Raw genomic sequence first — 19104 nt, forward strand, 5'->3', positions numbered from 1 at the left:
ACAAATGTCTAGTGCATTTAGAGGGAAAAGGAACTAGAATTGGTTTTGACTAAAATAATTAAACAACTATCAAAGGACAATCCAAAGTTCGACGAGGATTGGTCGCTTGTGAGTAGTTGGAAGTATAGTATTGGAAATTATGGAAGTGTTTCCATATTGGATGGACAATATCGACATCATTACGAATAGATAAGATTCTATTAAGAATGAGTTGTCATATGGAAAATATGGAAGTGTGTCCATGTTGGGAAGTAAATATTGAAAATCTATGTCTAGATTAGAAACTTTTATGCAAAAGGATGTTCAAAGGAATGTACTTTGAGTGAGAGACATCATATATAAGGAATTGTCTTGTAACAATCTTCGATAGAGGAATTTGTAATATCATTGGCAATAGTCTTTGAGACTTTGGTGCAGTGACATTACAAAAGGATCGTTGCATAAAGTGTTAGAATCTAGTATATTCTATAAGTAACAACAATTTGATATTCTTACACTTAAGAAAATGGATTTGGAGTTGTAAAATGAGAATGATTGGAAATGTGTTCAATTTGTCTATTTCACAAAAGTAAGAACCATAGGTAAACATTGTGTGCATGCTAGGAGCATGGGACAAGTGTTGTAATTCAAATGCGAAGCTGATTACCCGAAACGACAAATAATGAGTAATCGATATGGTGATAAATAAAACGTGTTTTGTTTATACTCAAAGGTTTGAGGCCATATGGGATTAGTATTATTCTTGTGTTTCACCTTGCATGTTTTGACTTCCAGAATAATTGAGTTTATTAAGAATAATCGAATTATTCAAACGGGCCACAGTCGTTCATATGTTGGAAGTAGGTATGAATGAAGACTATCGTGAATTGGTGTGTGGATTGTCTAAAAGAGTATTAGACATAAGCAAATGTTTGCGGCAACGTTCATGAGTGCTTATGAATATGATTTGAGCATTGGATTAAACCCACGCTCACTTGGATCACTCCATGAATTGTATCACGAGTGATTGGTGAGACGATAACATCTTATATTCTTGAAACCGAGATGTGTGAGTTGTATCTTGCGAATCGGTTGCACATTGATAATATGTAAACGCACCAGTAACTTGGTGTTATAAAACATATTGTTGTGTGTAATTCGGTGAGTGAGTGCAAGCAAGCATTGTATCAAAGTTTATCCGTTCCTTTTATCCAAAGTAGGATAAAAGCGATATCTTTGGGCCCCTCGATGGTTTAGTGATGACATACGTAAATGCTCGGCCGGGCTAGGGCTAATTTGATTTGTTCAATTAGTCTGTCGTCATAAATCGGAAATCGAGATATAGTACAAAGAGAATGATTAGAAATCATATCTCATACGATATCTAGAATGGAGAAATATATGATCCCTTATCTAAGGACACGCGTATCTGATATGATCAGAGTTGACAGCGGCTTTGGAAAGCTACGATTGCAGATCGGGATCTGAAGTCATACGCATAATAGTTGTTAGACTTATCCAAGTGGGAGACTGTTGGATTAGTGTCTAAGTCCATAACTATTTTGGTATGTACTTGACCCGATGGTGCATGGTCCTTTTGGGTTGCCTTCACCAAAGCAACTTGATTGGAGAAATGAATAAAGAGAGAGAGGATAATATGATTTATTAATATAAGAATAATATATTAAAGGAGAAATCATATTTGTTTAATTAATATTGGTCAATAATTAATTAAGAATTAGTTTTGTGATCAAATGTAATTAATTAAACTAGAGGGGCTGATTTGTAATTATGTGATAGTTACAAAATAAGGTAAGGATTGTCTTATTTATATGGTGGATGAATTTAAGGTTGGAAAGCCTTAGAATTCGAGTATGATAAGGATTCAAGGATTATCTTATTGGTTGCTTAATGGATAATCAACTAGATAAGGATAATGACTGAAACCCTATCTCTACACCTATATAAACACCCCTAGGGTCATGAATTCGTGTATCCCTTCCTAAGAGGTCCTAGATACGAATTCTAACCTCTCACTTCTCTCTTTATACCTTCTCCATTTGCTTATGGTGTTTGTAAGCCATTAGAGGAGTGACACTTGTGACTCTAAGCATTCCAAAGTCAATACAAGGAGATTTGGGATTGTTATTGCTACATAACAATCAAGGTAACACTATAAACTTATTCTCATGTTAATATGATTATATGTATGCTAGAATTAGGGTTTGTAGTCTTGGATTCAAAGCATGTACAATAGAGAAACCTAGATCCAAGCATTAGGGTTTGTATGAGCACATAGGATGTCTTATGACCAAAACCCATCACTTTACTCATTAAAATTAGCTAATAAGGGAAGAAGATAAGTTGTGCACATAAGGTGCTCGATGAAATGCCTCAATTCAGAAAAATGGAACTTGAATGCTTGCAGTTGTAATCTTATACGAATATAATGTCAGATGTCTCATTTTTACAGTTAATCATCAATGAATACTCCATGAGGCTAGTCCGAGAGGAGCAAGGCAAGCAACCACAACAATTCAGGTGAGGGGAAAAAGCCAAGAGGCTGCTGCCTCTTTTGATTTAACCGGAAAATACAACCCCATCCTGGTGGTTATTCTTTGTAGGGAACGGAGAAGAAGAAAGGGAAAGAAGGAGCAAAAATCAGTTCATCAATTTCAACAACAAAAAGTGGGTTCAATGGAGGTTTCTTGGGTCTTGATTTATTCAAAATTCAACAACTAACGATGACTAGAAAGGTAATTTTTTGTAGTTGTTCTTGGTCTTTGATTTCACAAGCAAATTAAGCATTAAAATGGTACTTTTGGTGTGGTAATACTTGACAAAAAGGAATGAGAAAAGAGATGAATTGAGGGTTGAAACAAAACGGCAACAACTATTTTCTTATATTGATTTGTGAATATCAGTATATTTATGTGTGAATTTATGTTTGAATGACTATATTTATTTATGAATAACAGGATATTCATTTGTGAATATCAATGTATTTATGTGTGAATTTATGTTTGAATGACTATATTTATTTATGAATAACAGGATATTCATTTGTGAATATCAATGTATTTATGTGTGAATGACTATATAATTATACATAATTGTTTCTTTAACATTTTTGCAGATACAATGAATAAACATACATATAGTGGGATGTGGGAGATTTACCAAAGAAACATGTACACCAATACCACTTTCGAAAGGAGCACGAATGTGTTTTATTCATTTATAATTGTAATTGTAGTATTAGTTTCCGTGTCAAAAAAAAAAAATATATTCTAACTTAATCATTTACTATTATAATTATATTCTTATATGAATAGAAATGTGTTTTATTTATTAATATATGAGTACCATTTTAGTTGATTTTATAATCTTTTTTTCGGGTTTTATTCATTTATGATTTTACAAGTGTATTCATAAATACAATTGAGTTAATTCATTTATAATTTACAATTTTATTCATTTTTAAATGAAATGTATAAATCATTATTTATGAAGATACTTTTTTTTAAAAAATAAATGAGGTAAACCGATAAATTATTCATTATTTTGATATTTGATTTCTAAAAATAAAAACATAAAAATGAAAAATGAAATGAAAAAAACGTTTTCTTAGATAGATATTAAATCATGATTTTATTAATTATTGGTTCATTAAAGAAAAGAATCTAAAAATGAGATATTTTGGGTAATTGTCATCATAATCACTAAAATTTAGAATATCATAATTTAATTAAATGGTAAAATTCCATTTATGCCCTCATAAAATGATTGGTTTACAATTGTTTTCGCGTTCTCAACCTTTTAAGTGTTCTCATTTGATCCTCTCCCTATATATATATATATATATATATATATATATATATATATATATATATATATATATATATATATATATATATATATATATATATATATATATATATATATATATAATGGATTGTTTGTATTTAAAAATATAAAAAATTAAAAACCAAAAAAACATATTACATGAGGGGCCATAGCCCAAGTCAAATTTGTTTACATTGTGGTACGATTGTTTTAACTGTTTTACGTGCAATCATTGTAAAATAGGGTACGGTTAAAATCCCCTCCAACCGTCTTCGCCGCCTTATCAGCCAATAGGATTGGTGTTATCTCTTCTTCAAAAAAAAACTCATCGGTTATCTCTCCTTCTACTACGCCCCTCAATCTATCTACTCCGATTTCCAAAGAAACCTCTTCGGCAAAAGCAGATGACGTCTTCTTCCGATCAGAATCTACCACCTCCTCTATCGATTGCCGAGGTTCCACTGTTGTCGAAAGAAGACTGGCGGTTGGAAGTTTGGGGTTGGGCGGGATCGGAGATAGAAGGAAAGCAAATAGGACTGACAGCGGCGGTGGCTGTATGTCATTTTTTTCTATGCCGTCTGGTTTTAACTCAAAGAAACAGGAGAATGAGAACTCCGATGCCGAGAAAGTCAACGTTTCAATTGAGTGGGGGCGGCGATGGGTTGATCGGTTTGCCTGGTTTAGGATTAGGTAGTAAACAGAAGAGGCTTGCTGAAAATTTACTGGTAATTATTTATTTATTAATTTTTTTTACATCAATTTTTTAAGTTATAAGAGCTTTCCTATTGGCCATGGGAGATCAGAGTAATAGATCTTGTGTGCAGAAGTTCCATCTGAACCTACCCAAAGCTCTTACAAGATACCTGTCGATACCCATTCAGGGGCTCGGCTTCCAGAAAGGTCTGTAATTTTCATTCGCTTTTTATTTTGTTGTTTTAAATTACCTTTTATACCATTTTTTAAGAAGAAATTTTATCAGAGAATCTAAACATACTTTCTTAATTATTTAAAAAACAGAGTAAAGTTAATGATTGAGGAGATGAAAGCGAAGAAACAGGTTTACGTGAAGATCTATTTTCTGCTGGCAGAAAGTTTGCAGAATTTTAGAATGTATGTAATAACTATTTCATTTGTAAATTGTAATCTTTCTATTTATTGGCTTCCTTGAATTCACGTTTGTTTCATTGAATTCACGTTTGTTTCATAGGTGTTGGAGCAGATACTTGGTGTGCTTATTAAGCTTGTGAAAGATTTGAAGTTACAACATCAACATAAATACGTGAGGAACCTCTTTCATGTTTTCTTAATAAGACATGATGATTTTTTTTTATTCTTAATTTCTAATTTAGGCTAATTGCATAATAAACAAAATCTTGGTTTAAAAAAGCGCAATGCGCACTCATGCGATTAAGGTCCGGGAGGCCGATGCGCGAGGCTGATGCGCTGGCAACACGTAGGTGTGGCGCACAAGTAGTAACTACCAATATATGTTTACGGTATACTAAAAAGCAATAAAAATATAAAACGAAAACCAAATATAAAAGTCATGTAACCAAATGTAATGATAATTGGTTAAACATAATGCAAAAACCAAAATGCAAAATGCATGTTTACCATAGTCAATGCAAGATGAAACCAAAATCTAATGGTCATGCAAAATGAAAACAAATCTAATAGTTATGCAAACAGCAAAATGAAACCAAAAAATAAAGACCCTAAGTCATCCTTCATCAATCATCATCAAAGTCAAACCCAAGCTCCATATCCATATCTCCCTCCTCATCACCAGACATGCCAATATCTTCTTCTATCTCTTCATCAACCAACCCAAGTCCACTAGATCCAACTATTCCTTTTCCTCTATCATCTCATGATGCTTTGGTTGCATAAAAAGGCTCATTTACCCCTGAGGCTTTTTCCACAGCATCCCAAGTCAAATCTTCACCCTCAAACACTAAATTATCATCTTTATCCTCCTCTAATCTCCCTAACAACCACTCATTGCTCTCATCTATTTCATTCAGAAGGATAGGATCAACATTGTCCTTTCTGTTGGTTCTACGATTCAAGGAACGATTGAACTTCACATAAACCATATCATTTAGTCTACTTTGTGCCAATCTATTCTGTTTTTTTGTGTGAAGCTACAATGAAAGAGATAAAACACATTAGACATTTCATAGTGCATGTGTAATTAAAAAAAATAAACTAAATGTCACATAACATACATGTTGAAAGACTCCCCAGTTTCTTTCACAACTTGTTGCACTACATGTGAGGCTAAGCACACGTAAAGCAAAGTTTTGCAAGTTAGGGGTTGAAGATCCATATGATATCCACCACTCAGCTGTAGGAAACAATGTTTGAAAAAAATGTTAATCTAGCTTCATAATTATAAATCTATAATATTAATATAATATAATTAACATTTAATCTAACCTGGTGCTTTTGTCTTCCTTTGCCTGATTGCCATTTTATTACTAAATAAAGCTTCTGCATTTGATATGTAGCTAATTCGGTGGTTATCTTGTATTGGATACTAGAATCTGGAACCAATCTCTCAATGCAAGCATATAATCCAGTCATAACTTCTTCACAAGAAGCATTAATTTTGTTATCATAGGATTTAAGTAATGTCCAGCTGCATGCAAGGGTCGGTGAATATATTGTATTAAATAATGTTTTAAAAAATTTGGCAAAAAAATATAAGAATATATTATGATTTTTTTTTCATATTTATATAAACAACTTCAACGACTATTATTGTAATAAATTTTGATTTATAAATTTATCAAAAATATCATGTTTGTATCATCGAATGTTTTTTTTTTAAGTTTTGTAACTTTTTTTCAAATTGTTTATCATTAATAAAGTTGCAAAAAATATAAATTAAAAAAAAACTTGAAAAAAATAAAGATGTATATGTTTTTTTAGGCTAGAAGATGTCAGAAGATGTTAAAAGACTCTGGTCCACATCTGCGCCAAGAAGAGGGCGCGCATACATTTTTAGGTCTGCAGTCTTTAAAAAAACAAACAGTCTGCGAAGGTTAATGTCTGCGCGTGGTCTGCACGGTGCAGACAGAAGAGGTCACGCAGATCTGCAGACAAAAAACATACACTACCTTATACACAAGAATCATCCCAGCACTGCATAAGATAAGGTAAGATTGTGTTTTCTTAAAAAAAAATTCTCTTTGTGATTTTAAAAGGGTATTTTTGTAATTTTATGGTAAATATCTTGTGGAAGCCACAGAAGAAGCTTCACTTGCATACAGCAAGGTTGTATGTTGTTTTTTTCCATCATTTTCATATGATCACTAGTGTAGGACAAACAGTGGCTCATTCTTGAACTCTTGTATGTGCAAAAGACGATAATGCCCTCATGAATTGACACAATTATACGGATTTGTAGGTGACACGACTTCAAGAATATCAAGGTGTTGACCCCCATTTTGACACAATCGCAAGGCATATCAAGAAATAGTGAAGGTAAATTAACAATTCATTAATGAGAGTAAGACACGTCAATTTAATTAATAAAATGTTAAATTTGAGTTAAAACCTGTAATTTTTCAGAAGCTAAAGAATATGCAATGGATAATTCACCAAGTGGACATGGATCTCAACCGATTACCCTTGAAATAAATTGGGTGATTTGCTCAACCTCATATTTTAGCTTCTTATCATTTTACAGAATTCTTCATAGCTGATTTTGCTATCCTGTCAGGGTCATAATAGCATCTCATACAACACTCTATTCAAACAGTATGATTCATTTATAATAACTTGCATAGTATAACTTACAACATTCGCATGAATTTCTGATATTATATCTTCAATGGTGGCCTCATCGCCCATTTTATTATCTTCCAACATTGATTTTAGATCATCTTTTGAAATACATCTGCCATAAATCCCCATCATGATCCAAAAGGACCAAAACTTAGAAACGATAAATATTTTCAATAAAAAATGTGGTTGTGATTAGGCGCCAGGTGTCCTTAGGCTCGGTCCATTAAATATTACACCCTTCATTGTTTTTTGGTGTGTGTGTTTTGTTTTTATGTGGTATATGTGTGTTGTGTTTGAAAGGTCTCACTTGACTAAACATAACCACTTTCAGTCAACTTCACAAGCATCAATCTTTAGAGTTGATTGGACATGATTACATACATGATTACTTAAGAAAGTGTACAACACAAATGAATAAAACCATAAATAGCAATGCACTTTGGGTTTTTCTCAAAAAGTAAGAAAAAATGCATCAAACATATAAACAAATTAGGTAAATTACAAAATTGATTAAGTTTAATTTCGTAAATTGTTGAAAATCAGTGATTTTGTTTGTATACATTTAAAAAAACCGAATTTATTGCAAAAATCCTACTTAAAATATTTCGGTAGGAAAATTAGGTCGGGGGACTTATTTTTGTGTTATATAATAGGTCATAAAAGCTCCAATCAATCACTAAAAGAATTTTTGTGGAAAGAAATATGGCCTCTATATAACACCAAACACCTTTTAAATAGTATTATTTTAACTGTTTTTAGTTTTTTATTGTTATTCTTTATAATTTATAATATTAAATTATGTTTTAGTGTAATTTTTTAGTGTGGTTGGAGTTGAAAAGAGTTTTGGTGTTAGTTTTACACAAAAATAGTGTAAATGCTGGAAACCATGACAGGTATGTACTACCCTCAAGCCCTAAAAATAAAATCAATTATTTTAAATCCCCTTTTCCCTCTTTCTATTCAAAATATTCTCCAAAAACCCTAATTTTTCAACCGTCTATACCACCGCCCTCTTGTCCCATTAGTGAACCACCGCCAGCCTCCCTACACACGTGACAACCGGCGACCTCACCACAGTACGGAACCGCAACACTCACGCATATCTACAACTTGATTATTGTAAGAACACCTCTGTAATCTCTATGCTAGTTGTTGAGATTTTTTCATCTATCTGTCGTTGACATTCAATCAATGTAATCTTTGGTTCATCACTTGTGAATTAGGTGGGTCATCTCGAAACCCCTCACGTTGGAGCATTCACGTGGTACCACACTTGAAGTATTCACTATCCTAGGTGAGTTTTACTTTTCTTTCGAAAAAACCCTAGTTCTCAAGTTACTTTTATTGAATTTTGATCCATATGCATGCTTAAATGATTAGTTTTTCTTTTCTTGGATATCACTTGTACCCAGGAGCACCATTCACACACATAGATACACTAAGTGTGCCATTTGGTCATCAAGTGTAACCTTTACTTCTAGGTAAGCTTGGTTGTTCCTTATATAACCCTAATTAGTTGATGTTTTCATTGGTCTTTACATACGTGATCATTCTTATGTGGTTCTCTCTACATTGGATAGTTGTTGGGGTTCTCTCTTTACAATGGCTCTTAATGCCATAAGATATTGGGTGGATTTAAAAAATGCGTTAAAGTCCTCTGGAAAACTACATGGAGATGTAGATCCGTCAAGTAAGGGGTTCAAGGCTCTTCAAGTCATACTTTGAAGGGGAATTTTTAGAAAACCTAAAAGTATTTTTGTATTTTGATCTTGTAGGTGTTACAAAAAATGACACGTTTGACCGTATCAGGGAAGATTCAACGAGTATCCAGCAACGTCTCTTCAACCTTTCAGCTGAGGTAAACTGTTCTTCAATAACTATAACTATAAGCTTAAAAAAGGTTAGAATTAGGAAATGTTTAAGTTATGTACAATGTCCGATTATAATAAGTTAAGTTATGAAGTTAAAAGGATTCAAAAACAGTTGGTGTCAATTCCATCAAAACTTGCAATATAAAATCAATCAAGTTAGGTAATACTGCCTCAGACCTTCTACTGGATTAATTGCTTGAATCAACATGATTCATTTAGGATTAATTGCAAAAACAGAAAGTACATTGCTATTTCATGTAATCAAGTTTACTTTTTTGCAATTAACCCAAAAACATCAAAGAAAGTACGTTGCCCTCTGTTTATGTTTTTCCAATCTTGATCATTTTAAAATATTTAACAATAATTAAATTTTGTAAAATTGACAACACATGACCACATGGTTCAATAATAGATAGTACCACAAGGACCAAAAGTGCAAGTAATTTTCTTTTTACACCAAAAGAAAATGGTACTATTCTTTTCACAAATTTAAAGACTGGTATGTTGACTTTTGATGGCCCCGGGAGCAAAAAAACTTTAAAATAGTATTATATAAAATAAAAAAAGAAAAAAAAATAATAAAATAAAAAAGACCAAACCGAGAGAGCTCTCTATAGCTTAGGGACTAAAAATGAAATTTACTGAAAATTAAAAAACGAATGTGTTTGAACTAAAACCTGCACAATGTGATGATCAATCCTTTTCAAGTGATATGTATTTTCTTGGTTGGAGTTAATTCACATGTACTTGCCTTGATTTGGTTAACTCAACTGGTTTGTTGTGATCAGGTTCTAACTCACTTGGTTTGAAACCATACTCGTCCATTGTACTCACATAGTCAAGTAACATATGAATCAAAAAAATAGTGGAAAAGATGTTTATGGAAAGCCAGGTGGTAATTTCAAGATTTGGAATAATGTAATATATATATATATATATATATATATATATATATATATATATATATATATCCCATGTGCATAAAGGGACAAACTTATACTATGATCATAGAACAAATAAACATAGCTCACTAAAAAGGGAATCAAACAAAAAGGTATATTTCATCAACAAAAGTAGCTATCTACACAATTCTGGAATATGATTAATTGCCAATATTAACTTTAATAATAGATAAAGGAAATTTATTTATATATGCATTTTATATTTTGAGTGTAAATAATAAAGTAAATGCTAAAAGTGGGTAGAACTAAGAACTAAAAGAAGTGCAATCTTATTGCTTCCGTTTTTTGCCTTAAAGATGAGTTTATGTTTCAAAAAAAATTTATTTCTTTACCGTAAGTTCCTATCACACTTGCACAAATATTAACAAAATCACACATTATGATAGTCAAATAAGAATTCTAAAGCAAAAAAATTGTGTATACATACACTCCATCCTTTGTTTGTCTCCTACACTCCTTGGAAATTGATAAACCCCCACATTTCGGTTATCTTTTTGGCCAGGGGTAGAATGGTCTTTTATGGTATTATGGTTGCTATTGGCTGTTTTGTTAGTGGGAAGAGCACCTGAGTATGTTGGCTGTGATTCCCTTTTGTCTTGTCTCTTGTAATAGTATATATAGTCCTTTGTTTTAGAGTCAGTAGCTGAGAATTGATTTGTAAAGAACTTTGTTCTTTTGGAGAGCCCCTTTCCTCTCGAATGACTGGGAATTATCTTAATATTATCAAGTAATTTTGTTAGTATGTCGGGAGTATACGATAGATTCAACAGGGGTCTATCAGAAATGTATATGATTGTGTCAGATTATCATTAGTACTTATTAAGTGCCAATTTAATGTTCCATTCTCTCCACCCTTGAAAATATATGGTTGTTCACAAAACAATAAATATCAATATTTTAACTTCATAAAATAATTAAATGATGCAGATATGGGCACTACTTGTTCATGTCCTAAAATTGTAAAAGGCCAAGAAGTGCAATAATTTTGTTAAGTGCAAGTAGTTTGCTAAAGGAACTTGATCACTCCCTATGCCTCTGTCCCTTTACATCCCACCACCAATGAAGGTTGATTCTTTCAAACCAAATTCCTTGACTTTTTACAAAAAAACTTTCCTCAATTATTTTTCCTTCTTTTTCCCTAATCGTGTTCTCATTTTCTTAAATATAAGCCCTAGCTTGACTTAACAGAGAGATTTACCTGTTTATCCGGTGTCGCAAAGATAATTCCATTTTTGAGGTGTATAGGAATGGATCAATGGAATCATCATTAACATTGAAAACACCATAATTGATAAATCAGATTCTAAGATCTAATTTCCATATTATTATTTAATATCAATTTGAAGAGGAATTTTATATAATAAAAAGATAGAGTAAAAGTTCACCTTTCATTTTGTACCCCGTCTTGTCTTGTCTTTCTAACAATGGGGATTGCACCATATATCTAAAGGCTTCATCTAGAACAAAATAAAATAATAGCTAAATAATTGTTAGTTTTCAATTTCCATCTATAAACATAAGAAATAAAATATCATAATGAACAAATAATATCTGCTTCCCATGGAAGTTGAAGGATTTTCCATTTTTATGTGGCTCATTTCTCTCATTTCCGTTAATACAATCATTAGTTATCATATGGGGTCGATCAATTTGGTTTATAGAGGTATTTTCTGTCATGAATAAATGCTAATATGAATTTCTTTTTAGTGTCTAGGACCTCCACTACCTGATCAATGTCCATAAATCCCTAACCTGCCTAAGAAGAATATGCAAGACAATCTAAAGAGCCATAAATTGAAAAGATTTACCTCATCGTATGGTGAACATAATCACCATTACAGAAAATAGCTCAAAACCCACTGTAACACCAAAAGTAAAAGGTGTAAGCATTATTGTTGACTCTAAAGTACAGGGATATTGAGACCAGCTCTAGAAAGGGATCTAGCAAGGAACAAAAAACTGGAGAGTTTTAAATTGATTGAATTAAGGTTAGTTTTAAGTTTATTTTTAATCTACTCTAAAAAAGGATGTTTTTTTTTCGTCACATGTCACATTCTCATTCAATTTGCCAAATGTTATTTTGTGGTTATTTTAAATTAATTTTTTTTTCCACATGTCATTTTATGAGCTTTTCTATTTTATTAAATTTCACATAATATTTTAATGTAATAATTGCAATAATTATAGTAATAAATTGATATCAATTTTATTAATAAACTTACCTTTAAATTTTAAAATTCTCAAATTAAAGCTCTGTAGTTTTTTATGTTTATTTATTTAAATTATTTGTTTAAATTTAAAAAATAAAAAACATTTCAGTTATAATAATTCATTTTTTTTCTTATTTTCTTATAAATTCAAAGTTCTCAAATATTGACTTTTTATATTTAATTTTTTTCTTTTAAATTAACCAATGTAATGCATGGGTCTCCCAATTAGTTATACAAAAAAATAAAGTTATTAACAACTATGATGTTTATATTTCAGGCATAGAGATCGTCAGAACCCAATCAAAATCAATTTGAGTGACCAGTCAACACATAATGCAATTTGTCTTATAGATATTCATCTATGGATTGCATTTAACATGAGAAGTAATACATTAGTTTATTATTAGATACCTTGTTATATCTTTACTAATATGTAAGTTTTTATTTTTATAAACAGCCTTGCGTAGAATAACTATAATTTCGGGGACTACAAACCATAAAGGGGTACAATTTTGTTTTGTTTATTTTACAGTATTATTATATATTAATTAACTATCTATGTTTTTTTTTGCAGATCGGTGATTACTTATTTGCAAAAGATGTCAAAATCGAAGAAAAACCGGGCGTTTTTGAAATCACATTTTTCTTGAAATATAAAGACTACAACTTTGATAATGAGATGGACTGGGTTGATGATCAGACAAATAGTTGGGAATCGGTTTTAGAGGCATTACTGCGATGTGGCCAACTTTACGTGGGTGTCAACCCACTAGGTTAGTATCCTTGACATTATTTTTGTTGTTTATTGTAAAATAGAAAGTAGGGATGTAAAATCCAATAAGCTCTTATTTGGGTTGGGGTATTTAGAACCAAATAAGGTGTTATTTGGATAACGTGGACCGAATAAACATAATATAGATACCCACAAACCAAATCGAATTGCTTATTCGGGCCTAATTCGGTTCGGTTTAGGATTTCGGGTCAAATTCTCATCCCTAATAGAAAGAATCAATAAAAATATTATTTTTATTGTAGATATCAGAAGAAATTTAGAAATGAGAGATCTTATTCAAGATTTAGAACAAATTGAACGTCGTGCCAATTCTTTGGTCGAAGAGGTAATAATTTTGATCTTAGCGATATTCAGTTTTTTCTGTCTCCTTTTTATGTACACCTTTTTTCTATCTTCTCTTAATGCAGGCCTCTAAATATTACAACGAAGGAAGTTTATTTCTTGGAAATCAAAAGATGGATGAAGCAGAGAACTTAAGAAAGGAGATCGAGGTCGAAGATGAGAAAAATTACTTCAAGCTACTACTATACAGGTTTTTATAAATTATGTTTCTGGTTTTTTATTTTTATTTTTATTTTTTATTTTTTAAATCTATGTTTCTAATTTAATGACCTCTTTAATGAATCCTTCAATTCAGGAATATGGAAATTACCAACAAAATCACGATTGATCTTCATGGACAATTTAGATATGAGGCAATGTGGTTTTTGAAGCTTCACTTGTGGCTGTTCAACAATTTACGTAGTATGATCATTAATATTAGTTTATTTAATATCTTTTCATGTCTTTTTGTTTAATTTTTTATTCTTTACAACAGCTGGAAAGGAAATTGTTGTGATAACGGGACATGCTGAAGATCGAGAAACGAAACCGGTTTTGAAACCAATGGTACAAGTATTTTTTATTCAATTTTATTTTTCAATACTTAGAATAAAAGATTTGCTTTTGTTTTGTAGGTCATTGGTTTACTAAAACGATATGGAATTGAGCCTAAAGAATAAAATAAAGGCACCTTTGTTATCACACTTCCTTCTGAAGCGAGAGATTTCAATTTTGCATTGGACATTTCCGACTGTACAGATGTGATTGAATTTTGATAACAAATATGCTACTGAATTTCTTTTCTCTGTTTTTCCTAGATTGATAGTAATTCACCAAAACCCTAAATCAATCGTCGTCACTGAAAAAAGACCATTTCTTGAATTGATGCTCACTCCTCCTTCTTCCAAACTACCATCACACCAGCAACATCTCTTCTATCCGTTACCACAACCCTCTTGAGGCCTCTGTTACTACCACCCTCCCGACGTTGCCGTTACCACCACCGGTGGCCGCAACCCCCTCTGCCGCCCTGCTTCTACCTTAAGCCGAGACAAGAAACACTACCCTTATATCTCTGCCACCATCAACGCCACCGATAGACATCATTCACTTGAATTTCAACTCTTTCTCTCACCACCCTTACGATCCCGCGTTCACTCCACCACCACCGACACTCAATCCTGCCATCATCACGCATGTCGAACCTTGGTAACTTCCATTGCCTCTGTTGGTTGGTTCATATCCAGACCGCGATTTCAAGTAAGCATCATTTATATCTCTTATTTTCGACATTTTGCTAAAAAGTTTAGATTTGTTATGTAGTGTAATGATTTTCACCATGGATTGTGTTGAATTTTTGTTTTGCTTTGTATAAGTTGCCACGATTCTAGAAGCAGTACCGATTTCAGGCCCTGATTTTCACTCTCGATTCCGATTCGAAGGTAAGAAACATTCATATAATTCTTTTAGACCTTTTGTTCGAGTTTCGTTGGTGATCATTTTAACTTTGTATTGATTATTTTTTTTTATAGGATCAATAAACTCTTGCTCCAAAGTGAACCCCTTTGTAGAGGAGCAATCTGATGACAAGGTAACACCTGAATGCTTCGTTCCCTCTCTTCTGCACTCCTTCTTTTCAGTTTATTTTTTTGATTTTCAAGCCTTCATATCTCTTTTCACATAAATCAAATTCAAAATTCAAATCCTCTCTGTTTAATAGTCATTATTGAAATTGCTATTAGGTTTCTCTCCATCACCAAGCTTGACACAACAAATCTGAACTTTTTTATACTCATTGATGTTTCTAAGTAACTACTTGACAACCACTCACCATCACCCTTTGTAAATGCTTTGGTATGTCTTTTTTTAGGGTTTAAAAGATGTTTTCATCTTAATCTTTTGTGTGAGGAAAGTGTTGTAGTCGTGTATTTTGTCTAATCTTTTTTTTTTTTTTGTTATTTATAGAACCTTCAGTTATTTTCCTATGCTTTAAAATTTACTGTCTTTGCTCGCTTAAGCAATGGGTGATTGTGAAAGAAGTGGACCTGAGTATCTAACTCGGTTTTCTTAGTGGTTTAGGGTTCATAAAAATATAATATTGAATTCAGCCTCTGCCCTAATATCTCTTTTTAATTTAATATGAATAAAGATAGGTTTTCTTCTGCAACTATTGTACATTCCTTTTCACTTCATATTAGAAAGTTTCTTTTCGTCTTTTCTGCAAGGTCATTTTCATTATATTCGCAAGTTTCAATTTCTGAGTTTTTAAACTTGTTATCCTACATGGACTGCTGATTATGTTTGTTGTTGTTGGTTAGGATGAATTGTTTATGTTCTTATAGATTGTAGATGAGGGAGGGGGTGAAAGGGAATGGCTGCAAGGTGGGCGGGTGAGTTGTGGAGTAGAGTAGAGCCTACATGTTAATAATAATATAATTATTTTAATACTAATAAAAGTTAATAAGAATGTAGGACGTAATGGTAAAATGACTCAGGTACATTTTTGTTTTAACCATAGAAATAAAATAATGCTTTAAATTTGTTTTTATAAAAAACAAAGAAATAAATAAAAAGTAGGACACTGAAACCAAATATAAGTTATGTTTTGTGACCATTACATTGGTCTTTATTCTTATTATCATTTTCTTATGTTGTTTGTAGTTGTAATCTGATATAACTAACATTGTTGTTTGCTCTGTTACAACTTCCTGATTGAATGAGTGGGAGTCCATTTGGTAAACCTGTGACCACAAAGTCTAAATGTCTAATGTTGGAACAAACATGAATCAAGACTTATTGTTGTTTATAATTCTTATTGGGCAGTTTAAATTAGTAAATCATACATCATTATGATTTTTTTAGATCCCGCTTTTGGACTCATGGTTTCACATGTCATGCTTTTTATAGGTAGGTTAGACAACATCATCAAAAGTGGCTCTGGTACGAGGGAAAACTATCTTTTGATCTCCCGTTCTCTTTTTGAAGATGGTTACAATTTGTCAAGGTAGTAGACAAATTTGTTAGATATAAAAATTTGGTGCCCGAAATAACTACCCAAAGGAGTTGCTACTGCTCACCGTGGGGTACAACATTCACACAACCAAATGTTGTCACTGTCTCCAAAGAAGGGTTAGTATTTGACGATAATGCAATCCATGATAGCTTAAGTCTGTCGCTAAACATACATGATGCAGAGTCCGAGCTTCCTATTAGACATGAGAAGATGCATAGTGTGGCTGCACTTTTGTTGTGGACAGATGTTAAAAATGAAACAAGGGCTAGCTTTGAAGAGTAAAAACAATAGTCTATCTTTTTCATGTATTCTTAAAAAGGCATGAGAATGCTTATTAAAAATACAATTTTAGTTTTCGTCCACTTTACAAAAAAGCAATAACGTAACTTGTAGTTTTATCTATTAATTGTGATTTCTGCATTTTGAACTTCTACATTATATAATAATTTGATGATAATAATTTAATAGCAATGCGCTTTCATTTCAATATGAATCAGATCATTCAGACTTTCACTTTAGCTAAATGCAAGAAAATAACTTTGTTTCAACTTATATCAAAAACTAAACTGTGTTCGCATCTGTAATGAAAATTTTGTGGTTTGCATTTGATTAATTAGGTTAAAATGCGAAGGTGATTAATGCGAAGGGATGCGAAGGGTGTAAGAATGAAGATGCGAAGTATTTCACAGTAGAATGCGAATTGGGGAAGAAAACAGAAATTTTCAAATATTGTCCCTGGAGTTTCGCATTTTCGGAAATAAATACTCAACTTCGCAAATGGGGGTCATAAAATGATGAAATTGCAGAATTTTTAAAGAGATACACACACACATAGACAACCACACATATATTTAGAAAATTAAACTAAAAGATGATAAATTACAGATTATAGCATTGTCCTTGATTGAGTCAATTTCCTTTATAGGAGTAATATGTTCCATTGTACCTTGCAAGTTAAAAAAAAAAAAAAAAAATTACATTAAATTAGACAATTATAATCAGCACACAGAAAAAAACAATCAAACAGTGAAGAAGAAAGTACATTGGTAGGCTGTTACGATTAAATTAGACAATTATAATATGCATTTTTCCAGGTGAGTATTCATATAAAATATTTATTTCCTTAATTAAAACAACAAAAGATATATTTTTATTTATTTTTCCAATTTGCATAACTTTTTTTATTGATTTAATAAAGTTGCATACCAAATTGTTAGGCTGTTACGATTTCACCACCTAAAATATGTATATTTGTATTATAATATATTATCTTGTTAGTATTTCATGAATGCAATCAATAACACTTGTGTGCTTTGAATGCGAAGTTGGATTTAGCTTTGTTATAAGTTTCAATCGATTTTGAAATTGAGTATTGTTCGCATTTGTATGAGTGTAGTCGATGAATCGATAAAGCAAGAACATATGAGTTTTGATTCGCAATTGGATTGATGATTGAGGGATGATTCGTGAAGAAAAACGCGAAGTCAAGGACTGTGAAATTGTTGTTTGCAAGAATTTAAAAACTCGATTGTGGAGTTGTTGATGCTCATTTTGCGAAAGTAAAACAATCGAGTGTTTGCATCTGTGAATCAATTTGAAGTCAATTGGGTTAATATTCGCATATGGGTTCAACATATGAATTTTTGATTTCGCAAGTTTAGAGTTCAAGAACTAAACTGTGTTCGCATCTGTAATGAAAATTTTGTGGTTTGCATTTGATTAATTAGGTTAAAATGCGAAGGTGATTAATGCGAAGGGTGTAAGAATGAAGATGCGAAGTATTTCACAGTAGAATGCGAATTGGGGAAGAAAACAGAAATTTTCAAATATTGTCCCTGGAGTTTCGCATTTTTGGAAATAAATACTCAACTTCGCAAATGGGGGTCATAAAATGATGAAATTGCAGAATTTTTAAAGAGATACACACACACATAGACAACCACACATATATTTAGAAAATTAAACTAAAAGATGATAAATTACAGATTATAGCATTGTCCTTGATTGAGTCAATTTCCTTTATAGGAGTAATATGTTCCATTGTACCTTGCAAGTTAAAAAAAAAAAAAATTTACATTAAATTAGACAATTATAATCAGCACACAGAAAAAAACAATCAAACAGTGAAGAAGAAAGTACATTGGTAGGCTGTTACAATTAAATTAGACAATTATAATATGCGTTTTTCCAGGTGGGTATTCATATAAAATATTTATTTCCTTAATTAAAACAACAAAAGATATATTTTTATTTATTTTTCCAATTTGCATAACTTTTTTTTATTGATTTAATAAAGTTGCATTCCAAAGTCAATACA

The 19104-nt window shown here is 31.7% G+C and overlaps 2 protein-coding genes and 2 long non-coding RNA genes across 7 annotated transcripts; all 4 read left to right on the forward strand.

The window, feature by feature from the left end:
* Window positions 1-4139: 4139 nt before the first annotated feature.
* LOC145016239 (uncharacterized) lies at window positions 4140-8656 on the forward strand. Of its 4 annotated transcripts, none has more exons than XM_078974619.1 (8): window positions 4140-4550; window positions 4637-4725; window positions 4843-4935; window positions 5033-5104; window positions 6760-6986; window positions 7238-7314; window positions 7402-7475; window positions 8438-8656. In XM_078974619.1, exons 1-4 carry the CDS (start codon window positions 4230-4232, stop codon window positions 5070-5072), a joined length of 543 nt encoding a protein of 180 aa, XP_078830745.1. In that variant the 5' UTR covers window positions 4140-4229; the 3' UTR covers window positions 5073-5104; window positions 6760-6986; window positions 7238-7314; window positions 7402-7475; window positions 8438-8656. The 4 variants fall into 4 exon arrangements, with proteins under 4 accessions (XP_078830745.1, XP_078830746.1, XP_078830744.1 ...); XM_078974620.1 differs by having other exon boundaries at window positions 5045-5104; XM_078974618.1 differs by lacking the exons at window positions 5033-5104; window positions 6760-6986; window positions 7238-7314; window positions 7402-7475; window positions 8438-8656 and having other exon boundaries at window positions 4843-5029.
* A 184-nt stretch (window positions 8657-8840) lies between these two features.
* Window positions 8841-10007, forward strand: LOC145018385 (uncharacterized). The gene is made up of 3 exons (XR_013666981.1): window positions 8841-8911; window positions 9030-9098; window positions 9198-10007. It is a non-coding gene; the product is annotated as an uncharacterized LOC145018385 (long non-coding RNA).
* Window positions 10008-12946: 2939 nt separating this feature from the next.
* Window positions 12947-14436, forward strand: LOC145014333 (uncharacterized). Its single transcript, XM_078972717.1, has 6 exons — window positions 12947-13164; window positions 13235-13433; window positions 13696-13778; window positions 13861-13985; window positions 14091-14197; window positions 14271-14436. The coding sequence occupies exons 2-6, from the start codon at window positions 13340-13342 to the stop codon at window positions 14423-14425; spliced, it is 564 nt and encodes a 187-aa protein (XP_078828843.1). The 5' UTR covers window positions 12947-13164; window positions 13235-13339; the 3' UTR covers window positions 14426-14436.
* Window positions 14437-14460: 24 nt separating this feature from the next.
* On the forward strand, window positions 14461-17276 carry LOC145014334 (uncharacterized). Its single transcript, XR_013665501.1, has 4 exons — window positions 14461-15034; window positions 15151-15216; window positions 15307-15365; window positions 16682-17276. It is a non-coding gene; the product is annotated as an uncharacterized LOC145014334 (long non-coding RNA).
* The last annotated feature ends 1828 nt before the right edge of the window (window positions 17277-19104 follow it).

The sequence above is a fragment of the Lactuca saligna genome, chromosome 9, assembly GCF_052625555.1.
Source record: "Lactuca saligna cultivar CGN05327 chromosome 9, ASM5262555v1, whole genome shotgun sequence".
Lineage (NCBI taxonomy): Eukaryota > Viridiplantae > Streptophyta > Magnoliopsida > Asterales > Asteraceae > Lactuca > Lactuca saligna.

Bases quoted from the DNA above. Each gene is read 5' to 3' on its own strand.
- LOC145016239 (XM_078974618.1), top strand. From the start codon at position 4,230: ATGACGTCTTCTTCCGATCAGAATCTACCACCTCCTCTATCGATTGCC. The intron at 4,551-4,636 runs GTAATTATTTAT...TCAGAGTAATAG, and splicing joins GGCTTGCTGAAAATTTACTG to ATCTTGTGTGCAGAAGTTCC. The intron at 4,726-4,842 runs GTCTGTAATTTT...TTTAAAAAACAG, and splicing joins GGGGCTCGGCTTCCAGAAAG to AGTAAAGTTAATGATTGAGG.
- LOC145014333 (XM_078972717.1), top strand. From the start codon at position 13,340: ATGGACTGGGTTGATGATCAGACAAATAGTTGGGAATCGGTTTTAGAG. The intron at 13,986-14,090 runs GTTTTTATAAAT...CCTTCAATTCAG, and splicing joins TTCAAGCTACTACTATACAG to GAATATGGAAATTACCAACA. The intron at 14,198-14,270 runs GTATGATCATTA...TCTTTACAACAG, and splicing joins GCTGTTCAACAATTTACGTA to CTGGAAAGGAAATTGTTGTG.